Raw genomic sequence first — 20,023 nt, 5'->3', positions numbered from 1 at the left:
AAAAGTAAATCAAAAATATTTGATTAATAAATTAGTCTAAAAATATTAACAATCTTTTTTTTTTATTAAATTGCCGCACAGTAAAAAATTTTGCGTCATTACGTTAAAAAATTTTGTCTTAAATATTTAACATAAAAATTTTTAACACAAAATTTTTTAACGCATCGACGCAAAATTTTTTACTGTGTAGTAATTAATTAAACAAAATTTTTTACAAGAATAAATTTTGATATTATTTAATTTTTGCACTTCGGCAAAAAATGTCAGGATGATGATGATTGCGCTGCAGTTCGGCACGCGATATGCTCAGAAGATAAAATATGTATATGCAAAACAAACTTTATTACACAAGATGGCTCCAGTTGTTTGCAGATTTTAGGCGGATTTTGTTCAACTGATGAACATTGTGTCGCCCAGAATTCAGTTTGTCATGATGATAAATGTCAATGTGTAATAAACGCTTTCTTTATTAAAGATCAATGTCAGTTGATGTATGAAATTTAATTTTTAAAGCTAAAAAATTATTTTCTATAAATGCACGGAAAGAAAAAAATTACACTGCGTATCCTCCTATTTTATACTCAGTGTAATCTGTGGTAAAAAAAATTTCAGATAATGTTATATATAATCCAGATTATACTAAATTATTTTTGTATTATCTTCAGTGTAATCTCCGATTTGACCAAGTAATTTTTCTGGTTATACCGCCCCAGATTACACTGGATATAATCTGAAAAAATATCCCGTATAATTCGAATTATACTCAGTAGAATCTTGGATTATATCATTTTTTCAAAAATTGTAATATTCAACTTTTTTCTTTTTTAATTTATAAAATTTTTTGAAAACTTGTAAAATTTACTCAAAAAATTATCTAATTATAATTATAATCATTCTTAATAACTTGTTTTTTTGTAAACACTCATTAATAATAATTCCGATAATGAACAATGTATAAAATAATTTTCTTTATTTACTTATAAACACTCAAGACGCGTCAAAGTTAGCTACTGACAAATCGAGTAATGACAATGACAGTGATAAACTAATTACAATCACAAATAAATCAATGAAGCTATACCAACAACGTTAATAGCACAAATTATTGCGTAATAAAGTCACACAATAAAGCGGGCTTAACGATTTAAGGATTTAAAATTTCGGATGATACCGAAGACTTTTTTTTTTCAGTAAAACGCTTTAAGTGCATTAACCTTTGACTGTTAAATTACAGCAGTGGCCCTTCTAAGTGGAACATAAAAAAAAAAGAAGGAAAAAACAAATTTATATGTTAATTAAAGTTAAATTTATATTACTTCATAAACCGTAAAAAATTTGAACGTCTGTGTTGACTAATAATAATAACATTTGAGTAAATAATTCATTGTGAAATCGTAAAAACCCAACTCCTTTACCTTTAAGAAGAAGGAAAAATTTTACCGTCAGTTAAAGCCCGAACATCAAACAATATAGACATCATTATTTGAAAGAACTCTGCTAAAATTTATATCAATCGTTTATCATTTTATTTTAAACTTTGATATAAATTTTCCAACGAAATGAACGTGTGTGGAAAGAATTTAGAAGAAAGTAAAGTGTGCGAAGAAATCACTAAAGTCGATTCATGTTCAATTGACCCAGCTAAAGGCGAGGAAGAAAATGCCGGTCAAGAAAAGAAGAATCGAAGCAAAAGAAGCATTATTAGTATGCCAGCCAGAGGGTGCCAGGATAAACATGGAAATCAGAGAATGTTGTTGTAAAGTTGAAAGAAGAAATCAAGAGTAAACAGTAAAAAGTTTATCATTTAAAAATATCATTAGACGTTTAAACTTCAGTTTATTTCAAGACGCCGTTGAAGGAGGTCTGCATTTGATCACCGGTAATAAATCAGTTATTAACGCACTACGTATAATATTGTTATTAAGATAAGATTAAAAATTATCACTGTTTTTTTATAATCAGATAAGACTTTACTGTGCTATTTTTAACAATAATAAAAAAATTAGCAAGTTTTTTAAATTCTCGCTTAACATGGAGGTGATTTCTATCGAAGAAAGTTTGAAGGAAAGTGAGAGCTTGAATGGTTCTAACTTGCAAGAAAATTTTAAGAATAATAGTGAGGATAAGGATACTGTTGACAATAATGACTGCCAGGAAAAAGAAGAAAAGTCTAAGCCAAAACGTAGAACAAAGAGACGCATTATTGAAGTTCCTACGACTTCGAGAGGTCGACAGAAGCGATACATCAAGGGGCGATGGAGAGTTCCTCTATGAAAGCTTGCAGTTTAAATATATCCTCAACACAATCGACAATGATTGGTATTTATTTTACTTGCACTATTCACCTAACTACAACGATTTGATTTTTGTTTTAACAGAGTGCGTATTTTAGTTGATTTCTTTAATTAAATAAACGTTTTTTAAATGTAATCAGTTTTTAATGTAAACATTATGTTACTCTATTCAATAAAAATTTTTTAACATTATTTAAGATTTTTTTTTTCGAGTATTTTTTTTTATGAAACTTGAGGTAAGTTTTTTTAGTTGCGATAATTGATGGTAATCAAGACCAGGAAGTATGCCTTGACATGATGCTAAAAATCATAGTAAGAGGTAAGTTTACATAATTAAAAAAAAAAAAAAAAAAAAAAAAAAAAAAAAAAATTCTTCTTGCCTACAAATTTTAATGAAATTCCACCTGTAAAATATCTCATACGTATATAGACTTTTTTTTATTTTGTGTTTATACAAATGTCGGCTATTATTTCAGATATCACCTTCAAATTTTTCAATCTTTATTTTGAAAAGCAGATTATTAGTTCTACTGTTTGTACTGTTTAATATTTACTTTCAAATAATTGTAATTATAATATTTTATGTTCATTGAAAATTTATCGATAAATTTTTATATTTTGATAATACTTTTGATTACGATTTTTTGTTTTTACATCCATCATTTATTGAAAAAATAAATTAAAAAAAAAAAAATTTTTTTTATTTAAACCAGTTTGCAAAAATTAAAGAAGTAATGTCTTGTTTTTTGTTTCAAGTAAAAAACTGGAGCTTTTTAATTCAATACTAAAATTACAAATTTATATTTATTAAAAAAATTATTTTGTTAACTTAAAAAATATTTTTAAATTTAACTTGATATTTTTTTTTTTAATTTTCCAACATTTAAAATTTTATAAAAAATTTCAATAAATCAAACTAAAAATTGAATATTATTTTTTGAAATAAAATAAGTAATAGAATTAATTATTAGAAAACGAATAAATCAAAATAAAGAAAAAGTATACTGAAAGAAGGATTTGTTTATATTTAATAAGCTTTATCAACTGTTAATAAATGATTTTTTAACTTCATAGGATTTAATAAATATTTATTAACAGTTAATAAATTACTTTTTAAATACTGTGACGGGTTTGAGCCGTCCCTTGGTCACCCCTTTATTTAAATTTAATAATTAGGGCGCCACTGGAATTTTTATCACGGTTTCCAGAACCGGTCCAAGCAAGAGAGATATCACAGGGTCGAGAGAAATTATAATATTTGACACAAATAACAACAATTAAAATTGACTTGAATTATCAATTTATTTGAACAATATGACAATAGTTAAACCCTGATTCAATTCTCACACACACACTCATACTTACAAAAGTTGCTTATTCCTACGATACCCTCTTATGGAGCGTCTATATCGTAGTTTCTATCATAGTGCCTATTCCTGCTATACCCTCATATGGAGCGTCTATACCGCAGTTTCTATTATAGTTGCTTATTCCTACGATACTCTCATATGGAGCGTCTATATCGTAGTTTCTATCATAGTTCTTATTCCTGACGGTACCCTCATATGGAGCGTCTATACCGCAGTTTCTAACTAAGTCGCGCTGTCCACAGGACCCTCACGCTCTAAGACTCTAGATATGCCCTGGGTGGTCGCCCGGACCCCTGCCCAAGGTTCATACCGTCCTTAGCCCTTTCGCTGTCCACAGGACCCTCACTACGGGACTAAGGAACCTGAAGTCGATTAGGACAGAGGAGGATACCATGACGCTAGTCGACAACCTGCTAATTCTAACCTCCTCGACAGCCCGTGAACGAGGAGTATATACTGTAAAATGTTTTCCACACACACACACACACACACGATTCTCAATAAAACAATTTTTATCCAATTACATACTTGACTCTAATTTACAATTATTTAAAAATCCAAAATACTTTTTACAACATAACTTCCTGGGAATCAAATCTCCCGGTTTCTAACTTGACTTCGATAAATAATTTTATTTAAATTCTGGTTGCTTAGTTATTAATATCACAGTAGCGTTTTGTTCAACCAAAATGTTAGATTAACTAAAATTTACTCGAATTCAAACTGCCTGAATAATCGGCTTATGTCTATTTTGAATTCCAGTCAAGATTTGAGACTTCGTCTTCAACTTGGTAAAAATTTCCCAAGGCTAAATTTTATGTTAATTATTTTTGAAATCATCGTACTGGAATTTGACAAGTTCATTTATCGAAGTTTATTGAACAAATTTTCTTTTGTCGATAATTTTCTATTGTAATTTTGTTTTATAAATTAATTTACTATTTAACAATTTTAATATTCTAATTTAAGGAATTTGTGTCTATGTTAATTTTATTTTATAATTTTTGATAATTTTCTAAAAGTAAATTATAATTATTAATTTTAATTAAAATTTTAATTCATTTTTACTTGTTAATTTTATTGGTCAATTTTAATCTAACTTGGACAATTTTCTAATTTTAGTTTCCTTTAGTTTTATTTTAATTTCTAATTTGTAATAATTTAATCGACAGAATATCGCTTATATAAATGACGCAGTTAACTCAAAATTGTCGATATCAAAATTTCTGATTTGAAAATTTTAATTTAAATTTAATTGACCAATTTTATAATAATATTAATTCTAAATTTAACCTCTTTTATTTTTAATTTTGAAATTCTTCCAACTTATTGAATTTTCTATTTGTTCAAATTTTGATTTAACTAATTTTGACCTCGATTTATAATTTAGATATTTTAATTAAATTCGAATAATTAATTAATTAATCAAGTAGGGTGATTGGAAGACGGAACCTGGCCTGTGCCTAGAGTTTCCGGGGACGACGCAATAATTTTCCGAGGTTAAACTTTATTTGGTACCTGAGAACTTTTTGACGATTTCTTCACTTGAGTTCAGCTCTCTTTGTTTTCGTTGACTTCTAATAGAGGTAACCTTGTCCGCCAAAATCACGGTGTTCTCGGTACTCGGGTTCACTGCGTCGCAGCTCGGGATATTTAGCAATATTTTATCTGGAAATTCAGGATAGTTAGAACGGTTTTATTGGATAATTAGGCTGGCTAAATGCCTAGCAGTAATTATCAATTTTACAAGTTAAAATAATCGCTCTGAAGGTTCCACAGGAATCTCTGAGGAATATTAATATTTACCTGGTATTTCCAAAATTTCGTGTTGGTTGATCGGGCTCCAGTTTCACAATGTCGCCTTTCCGTTCGGCAACTTCACTCGTCCCTCGTGTGGGACTATCCCCACTCCCGGAACACTTATCTTCTAGGCCCCGGAACTTATGTAAATTTTATTTCTACTGCGCGAGCATCCTAGACCACAGCGCTTTGTGATCCGTCGATAACTAACCGCGGCTAGGGTGAGAACCTTCAACGGGTAATGAAGGAGCCCCGTGACAATACAATTTATTAAATGTTAATAAATATTTGTTAACAGTTAACAAATATTTATTAACAGAATAAATAATTTATTAAATTAAATTTATTAACTGTTAATAAATATTTATTAATGGTTAATGAATGTTTGTTAATTGTTAAAAAATATTTATTTAAAATAAAAAGCGAAAATAGCAATTTTTTTGACACTTTTTACAACCCTATAGCTGAAATACATTATAATAATTCAATTCACTAAATCAATTAACGTTTTTAATATTTAAAAATATAAAAGATAATTATGAGCTGTGATAGAATTTGATATTTTACAATAAACGTTATTATAATGTAATATAATTAATGCAAATAATTTATAAAGATGATTTTTATTTATAAACAATCTTCATATCACATGACATTGCAAGCGAAACAAATTCACTCAACAAAATATTTATTAACTGTTAATAAATATTTGTTAACTATTAATAAATACTTATTAACTATTAATAAACGTACTTTCCTTCCAAATAAATATTTATTGAATGTTAAAAAATATTTATTAAAATTGAATAAATTAAATAATTGCCTTCAAATAAATTAAATTATTAATAGTTAATAAATTCTTCCATCAGTGTATGTAATAAATCATAAAATAAGAAAAGTAAAATGTGGTTTTGATGAAGGAAACAATCGATCGATCATGATCTTGTGGGGTTTCAAGGTAAGATATCTTGTCCGGTTTAATAAACATACATACATGTATATATAACATTGAACTCATAAATATGTATTAGTTTAAAACTTTTTGATGAGAATGTGAATGTAAATATGAGTGTACTTATAATATTATCCCCAACAAAACTAAAACCGGTTGTTTTGTGTTTCATCGACAATTCTTTAATATTTAATAATACATCACATAATACAAAAGCGCATCTCACAATAATAAAGAAATATTTGTATTTTCCTACTATTGTTTCTACAAACTAGAGTTTCGAGTCAGTTCTTATCATCATCATCAACAACGTTATCGTTCTTCTGTTCTGTGTTTATCTCAAAGTTTTTTTGTCTCAGATTTTTTACATCAGATTAAAAAATGTCTTCAATGAGGCATCAAGTTTGTCAGTACAAAAGTTACTCTAAATAAGTTGGTGTATTTTATTAATTATAATATGTACTTACCTGCTTTTGTGCCGTTGGATGTTGGATTTATTTTGTAAAAAGTGACAACGATGGCTGATCCGACAATCCAAACATTTTGTTGCAAGCACAACAATAATACCGATATGGCTATTATTATAATGCAGGAATTCAACACTGATGTTTATAATGTTGTTTGTATGCTGTCATCAATTATTGGAATTATTGGTGCTATCTATCAGGTAAAAAAGTTTTTATTAATTTTCAGTTATTGTTATATTATTAAAATTTAGATATTACCCAGAGAAGAAGTTTACAATCAATATCGCTGGCAGAATTTTTCTTCTTCGAGAAGCCGGAAAATCATTATTTGGCTCGCTGTCGCAGACTTATTTGCATCACTAGGTAATTTATTTATTTTTACTAAATATAGCTACTTTAATTTTTTTTTAGGTTTGATTTAAAAAATTAGGTTAGTTTTTTATAATAATGGATGATTTTTATTTTATTGAATGATAATGAGTTATATGGAATTGAATTTTTAAAAATAAAATTATTAATCAATTTTATTCGGTTGGAAAAATTATTTTTGATAAAATTTTTCATGAAATTAATTGCAAAAAAGGAAAAAATAAATTTACAAAATTTAATTAAATTAAAAATTTATGACACTGAAGTTGGCAGAAATTAAAAATTATTTCAAAATTGTATAATAATGCAATTATTAAAAAAAATTAATTAAAAAGTTTCACATGTAAAAATTAATGAAAATTACAAGTGAAAATTTTTAGAAGCATTTTTTTATTACAATTGATATGTTATTAAAATTTTTAAAATTGACAGCGGACGGCTAACTTCAGCATTATAAAAATTTTCAAAATTTTGTATTTTTGAAATAAAATTTACTTTTTTCAGAAAAATATTGTAATATTGATAATATCAAAATATTAAGCAATTAACAATCTATTGATCGTTTTTACAAAACTTAAAACAAAGTACTGTTTACAATAATTTAATCATTTTTTTAATTCTTTAATTGAAGAAACTTATTTGGACAAGTAAAAACAAACCTAACCTCTTTTTTTTTTTTTATTTATAATTTCAAATATTTGAGATAAAATATTAATTAAAAATTATAAGAGTTTCCAAACTCACGTTTAAAAATTTTAAATTAAATATAATATTTTTTAGAACCCATTATAGATTAAAAAATTAAAACTCAGTGCATCATATTGCTTATATTACACACTTTAGTAGTCTGAAGTTGGAACTAAAAGGACATTTTAGTTCCAATAGTTCAGTGTGAAGTTTTTAAGATTCTCTTATTTTTTATAAACGCCATTTTGGATTTATCGTAAAAACTATCAATGCGTGACATGAATATTTTTTTGAATCGATTTTGAAAAAATTTCTAATTTCAAATTATTTTTTATAAAATAAACAAAGCTGTCAAAATATTTTCCTGAAAACTAAAATTATTTATAATAATCAAGTTAGCCGACGCTTTTTATAATTTTTTATTTTTTTTTTTAATTTATTAAATTAGAATAACATTAAATTTAGCTGTCACTTCACAATTTTTTTAATTTTCTTAATAAATAAATTACTGCAAAAAAAATTATTAAAAAAATGGACTTGTAGAAATTTTAATAAATTAAAAATGCAATTTTTTAAAAATAATTTTTTAGAACAAATTTTTTTGTTAAAGAAAATTAAAAAATTGTCAAGTGACAGCTAACTTTAATCTCATGATTTATTATTAAAAAATTACAAGGGCAAATTTTTTTTTTTAATTAATTTGTAATAAAAATAAAAAAAATTTCCAGATTAATTACTAAAAATTTTTTTATTTTCTTCAGGAGTATTTCTTCGTTCAATATTATGGATTACTTATAAACCAATTATGCCAGCAATAGACACATCAAATGTCATATTTTGCGCTTTATCATCGGTAAGATCATTAATTAAAAAATAATAAAAAGTGATGACATTAAAGTTAGCTGTCACTTGACAATTTTTTAATTTTATTTAGCAAAAAAATTTGTTCTAAAAAACTATTTTTAAAAAATTGCATTTTTTATTTTTTTAAATTTCTAGATGTCAATTTTTTTTTTTTTTATTTTTTTCTTGTCATAATTTATTTGTTACAAAAATTAAAAAAATTATCAAATATCTGCTAAATTAATTTTCATTAAAAAGTGTATTCTTCATCAATATTAATTATTTCAAAATATTCCAGGCATGGACACAATATTTTTACATGTCAACCTGGATTTGGACGTTGTGTTATGCGATAGACATGAAGCTATTGCTGAGTGAACGACCAGGTAAATATGGATGGTATCACGCAGCTGCTTGGATTTGTCCTGCACTCTTAACAACATTCGGATTATCTATTCTTTACATCCCAGAGGCAAAGTAATAAATTCAAATTATTTTAATTACATAAATAAAAAAAAAAACTTCTTGAATGGATAACAAAAAATTTTTCCAGTTGCCACGAGTCAATAACAATGAGCACAGCTATTTTACGGATTTTACCAAATTACTGCGTAACTTATTTATTGTTGGGCATTGTCATGATTGTCAATCCAGTATTATATATATCATCAACCAAAGATTTACAAAATGCAGTCACATGTAGTATGGCGCAGATGACTGGACGTGAAAGGAAACTTGTGCAAACTATTCAAGTTAAATTTGCGATGATTAATCTAGTTTATTATATTTGTTGGCTACCTAACTTGATTAACGGAATACTTTTGTGGATACTTTGGTTTAATTTGCCCGCTAAAGTTATTATTGCACTGTGGTATGTCATGGTAAGTTCATTAATGAGTTTTTGTTATATTATTAAGGCCTAAAATGAATTGAAAAATTAAATTATTTACCATTTTGGTAATTCGAGCAGTTTAATTTGTAAATTAATTAAATTTTTAATGTTTTTTGTTAAAAATACTAATGATAAATTGAAAAAATCGTTTTATTAAGTTTTATAAAGAATTATATATAAGCTATACATAAAAGCTACGTAATTTCTCAAATTAAAAATATTTTGTAAAATAATTATTAAAAAAATATTTTATAAAATAATTATTAAAAAAAAATTTTATAAAACAATTATTAAAAAAAATTTAATAAAATAATTATTAAAAAAATATTTTATAAAATAATTATTAAAAAAATATTTTATAAAATAATTTTTAGAAAAATATGAATATTTTAGGCCGCAACAAACCCGCTACAAGCGTTTTTCAATGCAATGGTTTATCAGCGATGGGGTAAACGAGAACGATTTTTTTCATGGTGGAAAAAGTTGGGGCAATTGGTGACAACTGGTAAATATAACAGCAATGAATTGAATGAAGTATCACCATTGTTGACACCGCAATATGAATGCTGTACACCGCACACGAGTATAAACGGCTCGTCATCTCTATGAAAATTACAAGACTGATTTTATTATTTCTTAATTAAGTTAAAATCAAATGAAATAAAATAATTTTTATACATCGTATTTAAACTGTTGATGTAATTTGTAATTTTATTATCTATTTATTTTATTTATTATACAGGTACGTAGACCATTCTTTATACAAAACAGTCATTCTTATACACATGAGACAATAATTGTTAAATTTTCAGTGAATTTTCAATTCTATTACTCAAGTGAATTAGATTTTTTTAATTAACATTTTATCAAATTGGATGTTTAGCACCTTCAGATTTTTTTCCTGATTTAAAAAATAGTTTCTCTTATTTATCTAATCGAATACAACACTCATTTTATAAGATATTAATTATAATTATCAATACATTTATATATAAATTTTGTTCTAATAACTATTGATAATAAAATGACAATAAATCGTACAAAAAATTATTTACATTTCTCAGTAATCATAAAAAAAAATCTTATCAAAGTCATGGATGATATTATTGAAAGAATTTTTAGTAAAAAATATTTTTATTTAAAATAATAATGCCACTAATGGAATAAAAACTTTACAAGTCTTTTATAATTATCAAATAATCCTGAATGTAAGGTAATGATAATTAAAATAATAATAATAACTGTCAATAAAAAGTTTTAAAAATATCAAAAAATACTATGCAGTAATCTCAATTAAATAGAACGTAAAATTTATATGTAAATAAAACAGATAAATTTTAGTACGATACTTGGAAAATCGGCGATTGATTTTGGCACGAGACGTCTCGTTTTTTTTTTTTTTTTTTTTTTTTTCCAGCAACGGCAGCAAATAATTTTAGTAAATAAAGATTTTATACTTTACAGAAAAAATAAATAAATAAAAATTCAAGATGGAAGTTCTGGTACACCCAAAGTAAGCGACGTTATCTCACGTACAATCATCTCTGCTATTTTCCACGCTAATTCTTCTTTAGCCTATTTATTTAAATTATCAATTAATTTTTTATAATAATAACTACAATAAATCATAGGGAATAAGTACACTTCTCAGTAAGACAAAGTTATAATTATTAAAATAAATAATAATAATAAATACATGGACAAACTTAATTAAAAAAAAAAAATTCAATAGCTAACTGTCAGTGATTATCTTTTCCCCTAAGATTTATTTTATATTGATCCAAGTATATGGAACACGACAGTAAAGATCAATAATAATTAATGTAAATATATGATTTTACCTTATCTTCTTCCAAGTGGATAAGTCTCTTGACTGCTCGTGATAAACGAGATTCTGAAAAGCGATAATTTTTTTTTTAAGTTTTAACAAAATAATAATAATAATAATTTTTAGATTTTTTTATTTAACTGGCTATCCAGTCTAATACAACAATTTTTTTTAATTTAATTATATTCACTGGGATCTGAATTACTTCGTTCAATGATGTCTATAGATGGAAAAAAAATTATTGTATTAGACTGGGTAGCCAATTAACTGAAAAAATCTAAAAAGTATTATAAAGTATTATTATTAGGAAAAATAAATATTGAAAATAATAATAATAATAAATTTTATTAACCATATTTACGATGAGGATCTCGTTCTATCTCAGTGACAAATCGTCCCATACTATCAACATATCCGACACTCAAACTAAAAAAAATGTAAATAATTTATTTAATTGATGATTTAAATTAAAAACAATAAACCGTAAAATCGATCTTCATTACCTGTACTTATGACGTTTCCAGAGTGAATCGGGATCATAAAGTTGCCGAGTATCAATATTTAAACTACCATTTATTTTATTATCACGTGATGAACGATTATCATCCTCATTGTTACTCATTTGTGATGTATCGTGCATTCCTAGGCTAAAAATACTTATTTCACTGCTACAGTCAGACTCTGAAACAATTATAATTCACATTAATGAGACATACATGTTGATAAAAATTAAAGGCAAACATTTTTTATCGTCAATTAATTATTTGCATCGCTTTAAACTTCATCGAAATGATTAATAATAATAACAATTATTACTACCTGCTCTTTTTAAACGTTGATGGGAGTGAGAAGCACAAGCGCCACTTTGAATAGCGCTGATTAACTCTGATAAGTATTTGTAATACAACTGGGAAGATAAGAAGGCAGGTAGATAATGCTGCAATGATAAAATTCTGATAAGTTTATCACCTCTGTTATTCTATTTTCATAACTAGTGTCAGTAATTATTCCGATGATAGTGAAATGATACGTGACATGAATTAAAAAAAAAAATAAAATAAAATAATCATCTTACTTTTGTTAAAAAATTATATACAATTATACTGGGTTTGTCGAAACAATCTGGTTGTGGACCATCGTCACCTTCGCGACATATATTTTGTTCTATTTCAAATCTTATTTTATCTGTGAAACCCAAAGGCATCGTCGCTTGGAGACTAAAATACCTAAATTTAATAATTAGCTATTAGAAGATTGTTCAATTTATTTATTATTAATTTTTTGAAAAGTGAGTACTTACTTTTCATATATTACCAGAGCATCAGCTTGGGCTTCCGTTGGGTCACTAGTCGTTTTTGCTAAAAGATTTTGCTTGTAATTCACTGCAGACATCCAGAAATCTAGTAGCCCTCGTTTGTTCTCTACTTCCATGAACTAAATAATTTTATTAATTAAAAGTTTGTTTAATTTAAAGCAATGCTTTCATTAAAAAAAAAAAAATGTATCAGAAAATTGATAAAAAAATTTATCAACTCATAAAAATTCTATTTTTTCAAGAGAAAATTTATCTTTAGACTTGAGTGTATATAAATATATATTAATTTTCTAGATTATATAAATAGTCCCAAAAAAATGTATATTTTTTTTGTAAAGTTTTTGTAGTGTGTATTTTATTTTAAACTCATCCTATTCAAGTTTCATGTTTTATCAAGTCTAAACAGATTATAACTTTATCTTAAATGTCAACTCTGACAGGCAAAAACTAACAGCTGTTTCCATTGAACTTATAACTCGGAGAATGTTAAATAAATAAATAAATTAAAAAAAAAAAAAAAAAAAAAAAAGTTAACTGTTTCAAATTGAAATATGTTAAAAAAAAAAAATAATTTCTAATTAATAATCTTAATATAGTATTCTGGAGTATGTCGCGTGCTTAAAGGTAAAAGGGTTTATAGCTAAGGGTTAGTAGGGATTTGTGGTGAAAGGGCGTATAAAAAAATTTTTTTGCTATTCGTTTTAAAATTGTCTAGAACGTAAAAATCTGTGAAAAAAAAAAAAAAGTTGGTATCCTAAAAGATTACTTAACGGTAAAAGGGCGCATAAAAGAAATTGTAGTTTTGATACCAAATGTTAAATAATAGTTTCACAAGACGAGTTATGCCAAAATAACAGCCTCATTTACAAAGTTTAATAAAAACAAATAGAAAATAAATCAATCAAAAACAAATTACGTAAAAATTAAGTAACAAAAAAAATCACAATGACAGATGACATTCAAATATTTCGAAATTTCCCGCTTTTTTTTTTAATTGTAATATTTTAAAATTATAACATTTGAATATTTTAAAATTTCGCATTTTTCTTCAAACATTATAATTTTATGATAATTGTTCATGTTTTTAAATTTTATGATAACTATTTCTTAAAATAAAAAGCGAGAAAATAATCACGCGTACTTTACTGTTTTTTGGATATATTTTCTTTTGTAACTTTAAAAAATTGTACAGTTGAGATTTTATACCGCTACTATCACAGAAAGTTTTTTTTTCCACATTTTTAAACTACGAATATGTTCTTTTGTATACTGGCCGAAAAAAAATTTAAATCACCAAAATTTCAAATTCTTGAAAGTAAAAGGGCTTATAATGAAAGACATACGCTTTTTTACCATTAAAATTTTTTTTTTCAACTTTAAGTGTAGAATGTGTCTATTACTTCATTGGCAATAAAAAAAAAAATGCGCCCTTTTACCTTTGCAAAGATAAAAGGGCGCATAAATTGTTATAAACCTTTTTACCTTTAGGCACGCGATGTATATCGTCTGATTTTAATCCGCAGATGATTAAAAAATCAAAAGTTCTAATACCTTTGCATTTTATTTAAATAAAAATTAATCAAAAAATAATCTAATTGATAAAAATAAATTGTTACCTCCATAAAATAAAATAATGCTGTTTCGTTGAACAATATATCAGCTAATTTAACATCACCGCTCGTCAGAACATCTATTTGATGCTTACAATGAAATTCACTTCGTAAAAAATCATTAATATACCTGAAACAATAAAATAAATAAAATGAATAACTTAATTAACAACCATAATAATAAATAAATAACTCACTCATCTTCCAAAACTTTATAAACAATCTTCTGCGCCAGCAGTAACCCATTAATAAGCATAACTGCATTTAAATTACTTGCAGCCGCTTCAATTTGGGCTTTAAATTCAACCGTAAGCTCTCCCAATCTCAAATTATCCTTAATAATATATCTATTATAAATTTTCAAAGCGTCCTGAAAAACACTAGACATTCCTTCACTCTCACCATCATGACTTTTACAATTCATTGAATTATCTAACAGTAACCTAGTCTTTGGTCGTTGATTATTTTCAAAATCATTATTATCCTTATCTTTACTATCATCATCATTATTATCATTATCACCATTACAACCGGCTTTCAGACGGTTATCATTGTCATCAGCCGTAAGATTATCATTTGAATTAATATTATTAACAATAATATTCTCATCAGCTGTTTCTCTGACAAATTCAACCTCCATCCAGAATTTAATTAGTGCCAATTTACCTCGGCTCTCCATAAATTGCATGAAGTACCCTAGCGCATCTTTGTCATCGAGTATCTCGCTCAATGTTTTGGACAACCGCGAGCGTGCCGATGATATTTCTATTTTTAAACTGTCACGTATCTCTTCGTCATCGTCAGCTTCCTTTTCCTCTAGACTACGAGACGCTAATGGTCGTGATAAAATAGACGATGTTGCTCCTATTGACGATGATGATGTTGACGTTGACAATGTCGAGTCTCTTGTCAGCGACGAACCATCAACGAATGACTTTTCAGAGCTCGATGACTTGGCAGGTGAGCTTTGAGATTTAAATTTGTCTCTACCTAATTTTAATTGAGGTTATTGTATTATTATTAGTATTTATTAAAATTTTTAAAAGTAAATTATTGTTATTTAATTTATTTATTATTATTAATTATAGTTACCTGTTTTCTTAAAAAATTGTAACATTATTAGGTACCAGTGAAACCATTGTAAACAAATCTATTATAAATGTCAATTGTATCCGAGTTACCACGCAACGTAATATGTAATGTATCTTTATTTTTATCCTCATAAATATATACATATATTTTTATCTACTTATATATTTACTAAGTTACTAAATTACCCAACTTTTAATTACATCAGCAATTGATCTTTATTAAATGTTATTCTGATAAATTAATTTTCAATTTTTATATTTATGGACAGATGCAATTTATATCACGGAATCATTTTTTTCAATCAAATGTCATTGGGTATTTATTGCAAAACATCGACCATTTTTTTATTATTGTTATTGAAAACTGTTATATCGATAGTCGGTTAAAAATTACATTGAAGTTAACAGACATTAAAAATGATTTTTAAATTTTATAATAATGCAATTATTATAAAAAAAATACTTAATATAAAATTGAGATGAAATATATGTGGCATTAATTTATTCCTGATGTAATTAATCGAATATATTATAATCATGAAAATATATGCAAACTCTATATTCAAGCGCGCGCTTGCGCGCGCAAATTCAAATTCTAGTTTAATGAAAAAATTCCTCATGTGAAAATTTTTAGAAGCATTTTTTTATTGTAATTAATTTGTTAAAAAAATTTTTTAAATTGTGAAAATGATGTTAACCGACATTTCGAAATTTTTAGAAATTTTTTATTGAAAAGATCTCAATTAAATAATTAAAAAAAAAATGTCACATGTAAAAAACTTGAAAAATTCTAAGTACAATTTTTTATAAATATCTTTTTAGTCGTAATTTAATTAATAAAAAAAATCAAAAATTTTTAGACGTCTGCTAACTTCAGTGTTATTTAAAATTGACAGCTGATCGCTAACTTCAGTATTATGGTTAAAATTATGTACAATTTCTCGTTATTCTCCGAAATTTTTTTTAATAAGCATAAAAAAATTTAATTAATGAAAACAAAAATTATTAATTAAAAATTTTTTTAAGTCATGACTCAGTTAACTTTTCAGTCATGTTTTTTAACTTTTACCATAAGATGTAAACACTATACCAGAGAATAAGTAATGTCAGCAGCGCCTCTCACGGTTAATTCAGTCAACACTTTACAGGGAAAAATAGATGCTCCATTCTGACACCGCTGGTATAAGGAAAAATTGAAGATTTTTTTTAGAAGAAAATTATTTATTTATTTGTAATAATCATAAATTATATTATCAATTTTGCAAAGGCTTACAAGATGATAACAGAAATCCTAAAATTATCAGAGAACTACGAAAGGCATGAAAGAACTTTTAGATGACAACTCCGAGATAAGTAATAAATTTTTATAAATTTAAATTTTAGATTGGTGGTTGTCGTCGCACGTACGGAATTTTAAAAATTTTCATTTAAAAAAAAATTGCGACTGATTGAAAATTTTCTCACTATTCTTACTGTTTTTTTTTTTTTTTTTTTTTTAACCCGGTTAAAAAAATATTTAAAATAAAAATTTTTTAAATTCCGTACGTGCGACGACAACTACATCCTTACTGATTAAAAAGTAATTTGGTTTTTTATTTTAGTTTTTATTTTAAATTAGGATGTCTTCGAAAAACAGGTCATCACATTAATGTTCTTGAAAACCCAGAAAGAAAGAAAGTCTTGAGTCAAGTGTAAATTTTCTTAAATCAAGAAAATCTTATAATACTGAAGTTGACAGACATAAATTTTTTTAGAATCTTATAACAATTAAATTGTTATGAAAAAAATTTATTAAAAAAATTTCACATGTTAAAATTAAAGAAAATTAGCAGTGAAAATTTTTAGAAGCACTTTTAATGTTGTAATTGATTTGTTATAAAAATTTTAAAAATTGACAGCTGTCAGCTAACTTCAGTATCATGAAAATCTTAAGGAAGATTGAAAATTTCTTGAATGAAGTTAAAATTTTTCAAGCCAAGAAAATTTCTTCTTGCTCCAAAATAACTTCGGTCTTCGTTACAATTTTCTTGGTTAAATCATTTTTTTTTCTCTGTAGTGAAAATAAATAATAATTAAATGCAACTAGAAAATACTCTTATAAAAATTTTCAATTTTGAAACATCAAACAAAATTTTTGAAATATTTATTTTAATTTTGTCTTTCAAAGCCTCTGAACACTTCAGATCGTATATAAACAAACAAATTATTATAAATATTTTTATTTATTTAACATTTTACTTCTGGTAAAAATATTCTATAGAGATGCATAAAGCACCTGTGCATAGACACCAGAAGGAATATAATACATTTATAAAAATTTATACAAAATATTAGAGTAACTTAGTCAGTAGTATACAAAGTAACTTAAGAATAATTTTACTAATTTTTCACAAAATATCGATTAGTATTAATTAAAGTTTAATTGAACTAATCCATCTCGCAATACGTTTTCTTAATCTTTTATTATAATTTAGTTCTTTCAAATTATTTGGAAGTCGATTGAAGTATTTTATTGCTATGTAATTTGCATTTTTGGTACTTATTGTTCTATTAACTTTTGGAAGAGTTTATCTGTTTAGACCTGGTATTAGTTATTCTCTCAAAATATAATGTCTGACAATCATAAAAGTAATAATTTAAAGCTTGGACAATAAAAGATTGTTTAATCTTCAGTGGTCTTAACAAATCATCCGTAATTTTCATTTTGTTTAACAATTTATTTTGCAGATTTACAATCGGTTTTAAAGCGTTCTCATAGGCACCATCCCATGCAATAATTCCATAGTTTATAACACTTTCAAAAAGACCATGATAAATAATTTTCAGTATCGATGAGTTTAACCAATTACTTAATTTATAAAAGAGGAGGGTAAAGTACTTGACTTTTTTCATTAGTTCGGAAATATGTATGTTCCATTTCATATGGCAATCAAAAACTACCCCCAAATATTTACAACTTTCAACTCTTTTCAACTCTCTATCTTTAATGAACAAATGAAAATTACTAGGTACACTGTCCGTATAACAACCAAAATTAATAAAAGTAGATTTATCAACATTCAGCGTTAGCTGATTGCCTTTTAACCAATGGTCTAGCTTATTTAACCAGTCAGTTAAACGGTCAGCAACGACCAACCAATTACATCCACTACACAGAACTACTGTATCATCAGCATATGATACAAGCGCTTTAGGAGGTACAATACTAAATATATCATTTATGTACATTATAAAGAGAAGAGGCCCTAAGATAGAAGAGGCCATAAGATAACAGTTATAAATATTTATTATACGTGAACACATTAAGCTCAATTACAATTCTATCACTTTTAAAAAATTTAAAATATTCAATAGAATTTTTTTTTAAAAGTATAAATTGTTTTGACTATCAATTATAAACTCTGACTATGGACTTACTTCCACTAATCCTGTAATTTCGTCTAATGCTGAATCATTAATTAAACGAGCTAAATCACTATCATATTTTGCTTCAAATATTCTAAATATTTCTTTACGTTTCATCTCAAGAGCGTCGGTGTCTTCTACGTTCGGGCTTATTATTGTTAGAATTTCTTTAACAATATCGGTCAATAATATTGAGTAATATTTTTCGGTAACCGGCGATGTATAAATAATATAGCCGCGATTAAATTCACTTATAAATTGATTTAAGTTAAAGATGAACATGTTGTATTCGCTAACCCGATCATTGTGACAATTTATTATTTTCTGTGCTTTTGCACACATGTGAATTAACATACTCAAATATTTCCCGCTTTTAAAAGCTTCGCTGATTTGATTATTTTCATCTGTAGGATCGCTATCTAAACCAATTTTCAATTTGTGATAATCTGCCCGCAAATCATCAAATCGACGCTTTATCAAATCTATTTCAGTGGCTATTATCATTAAGTCAGTGCAATCATTTTTTACTGTTGAATAAAAACTTTTCAGTTGGCTCTTTAATTTTTTAATTGCGCTTTCTACTTTGTCCAACTCAGATTTTTTCATGAGTAACTTATTATCATGAACTAAATTTTCTAAATATAATATATATTTCTCTTTTAATTCGTCTCCACACAATTTTTTCATTTTTTCCGAGATTTGATGGATTAAATCTTGTATTGTTTTAATTTTATTTATTTCATCATATTGTTCCCCTTCTTCCATGTTGACATCAGAACTTGCCATTTTAAGTTTGTTTAATAATATAGTTTTTCTTTTTATACCAACGATTACCTTCTATAATAAAGAATTTAAACTAAAAAAATTTTTTTTCTAGATCAACAAGTATGTTGGTGGTATTGCGTGTTAAGATTAAAATAATTACTACAAAGCTCTTTATTAATTTTATAAAATGTACTAGAAGACCCGGTAAACTTCGTATCACCTGTATGTATTTGTGAAAAGTATGGTCAAAACTTAATACAAAATTTTTATTTTCATTAAATGCAATACAGTTATCCACTTCATCACCTGTGTATAACAAATTAGGAAAACGATTG

At 25.9% G+C, this 20,023-nt stretch overlaps 4 protein-coding genes across 5 annotated transcripts in view; 1 reads left to right on the top strand and 3 right to left on the bottom strand.

Annotated features, from left to right (window-relative positions):
• LOC141531866 (uncharacterized) overlaps positions 1-7,013 on the bottom strand; it is a 43,626-nt gene extending 36,613 nt beyond the window's left edge. The window contains exon 1 of the mRNA XM_074249933.1: positions 6,884-7,013. The gene's annotated coding sequence lies outside the window, so the exon portion shown is untranslated. The remainder of the gene's footprint in view (positions 1-6,883) is intronic.
• LOC141531856 (G-protein coupled receptor 143) lies at positions 6,934-10,358 on the top strand. Of its 2 annotated transcripts, none has more exons than XM_074249910.1 (6): positions 6,934-7,083; positions 7,135-7,246; positions 8,701-8,792; positions 9,081-9,259; positions 9,336-9,663; positions 10,068-10,358. In XM_074249910.1, exons 1-6 carry the CDS (start codon positions 6,934-6,936, stop codon positions 10,281-10,283), a joined length of 1,077 nt encoding a protein of 358 aa, XP_074106011.1. In that variant the 3' UTR covers positions 10,284-10,358. The 2 variants fall into 2 exon arrangements, with proteins under 2 accessions (XP_074106011.1, XP_074106012.1); XM_074249911.1 differs by having other exon boundaries at positions 10,049-10,358.
• Positions 10,359-16,174, bottom strand: Pkaap (A-kinase anchoring protein pkaap). The gene is made up of 10 exons (XM_074249896.1): positions 15,520-16,174; positions 14,625-15,417; positions 14,434-14,557; positions 12,803-12,936; positions 12,578-12,728; positions 12,322-12,439; positions 12,006-12,183; positions 11,855-11,928; positions 11,516-11,568; positions 10,359-11,249 (listed from the first exon to the last, which is right to left on the bottom strand). The coding sequence occupies exons 1-10, from the start codon at positions 15,542-15,544 to the stop codon at positions 11,160-11,162; spliced, it is 1,740 nt and encodes a 579-aa protein (XP_074105997.1). The 5' UTR covers positions 15,545-16,174; the 3' UTR covers positions 10,359-11,159.
• A 2,671-nt stretch (positions 16,175-18,845) lies between these two features.
• Positions 18,846-19,755, bottom strand: LOC141531862 (uncharacterized). The gene has a single exon (XM_074249927.1). The coding sequence runs from the start codon at positions 19,707-19,709 to the stop codon at positions 18,924-18,926; it is 786 nt and encodes a 261-aa protein (XP_074106028.1). The 5' UTR covers positions 19,710-19,755; the 3' UTR covers positions 18,846-18,923.
• Between the last annotated feature and the right edge of the window lie 268 nt (positions 19,756-20,023).

Source organism: Cotesia typhae, unplaced genomic scaffold, assembly GCF_013202065.1.
Source record: "Cotesia typhae breed Kobodo isofemale line unplaced genomic scaffold, CoteBio_Ctyphae contig_50, whole genome shotgun sequence".
NCBI classification, from domain to species: domain Eukaryota; kingdom Metazoa; phylum Arthropoda; class Insecta; order Hymenoptera; family Braconidae; genus Cotesia; species Cotesia typhae.
This window is presented reverse-complemented; position numbering and strand designations above follow the sequence as displayed.

Excerpts from the sequence above, each read along its gene's own strand:
- LOC141531856 (XM_074249910.1), top strand. The coding sequence starts at position 6,934 with ATGGCTGATCCGACAATCCAAACATTTTGTTGCAAGCACAACAATAAT. Across the intron at positions 7,247-8,700 it reads AGACTTATTTGCATCACTAG|GAGTATTTCTTCGTTCAATA; the intron begins GTAATTTATTTA and ends TATTTTCTTCAG. Across the intron at positions 8,793-9,080 it reads TATTTTGCGCTTTATCATCG|GCATGGACACAATATTTTTA; the intron begins GTAAGATCATTA and ends AAAATATTCCAG.
- Pkaap (XM_074249896.1), bottom strand. The coding sequence starts at position 15,544 with ATGTTACAATTTTTTAAGAAAACAG. Across the intron at positions 12,184-12,321 it reads TCAACGTTTAAAAAGAGCAG|AGTCTGACTGTAGCAGTGAA; the intron begins GTAGTAATAATT and ends TAATTGTTTCAG. Across the intron at positions 11,929-12,005 it reads TGGAAACGTCATAAGTACAG|TTTGAGTGTCGGATATGTTG; the intron begins GTAATGAAGATC and ends CATTTTTTTTAG.
- LOC141531862 (XM_074249927.1), bottom strand. The coding sequence starts at position 19,709 with ATGGCAAGTTCTGATGTCAACATGGAAGAAGGGGAACAATATGATGAA.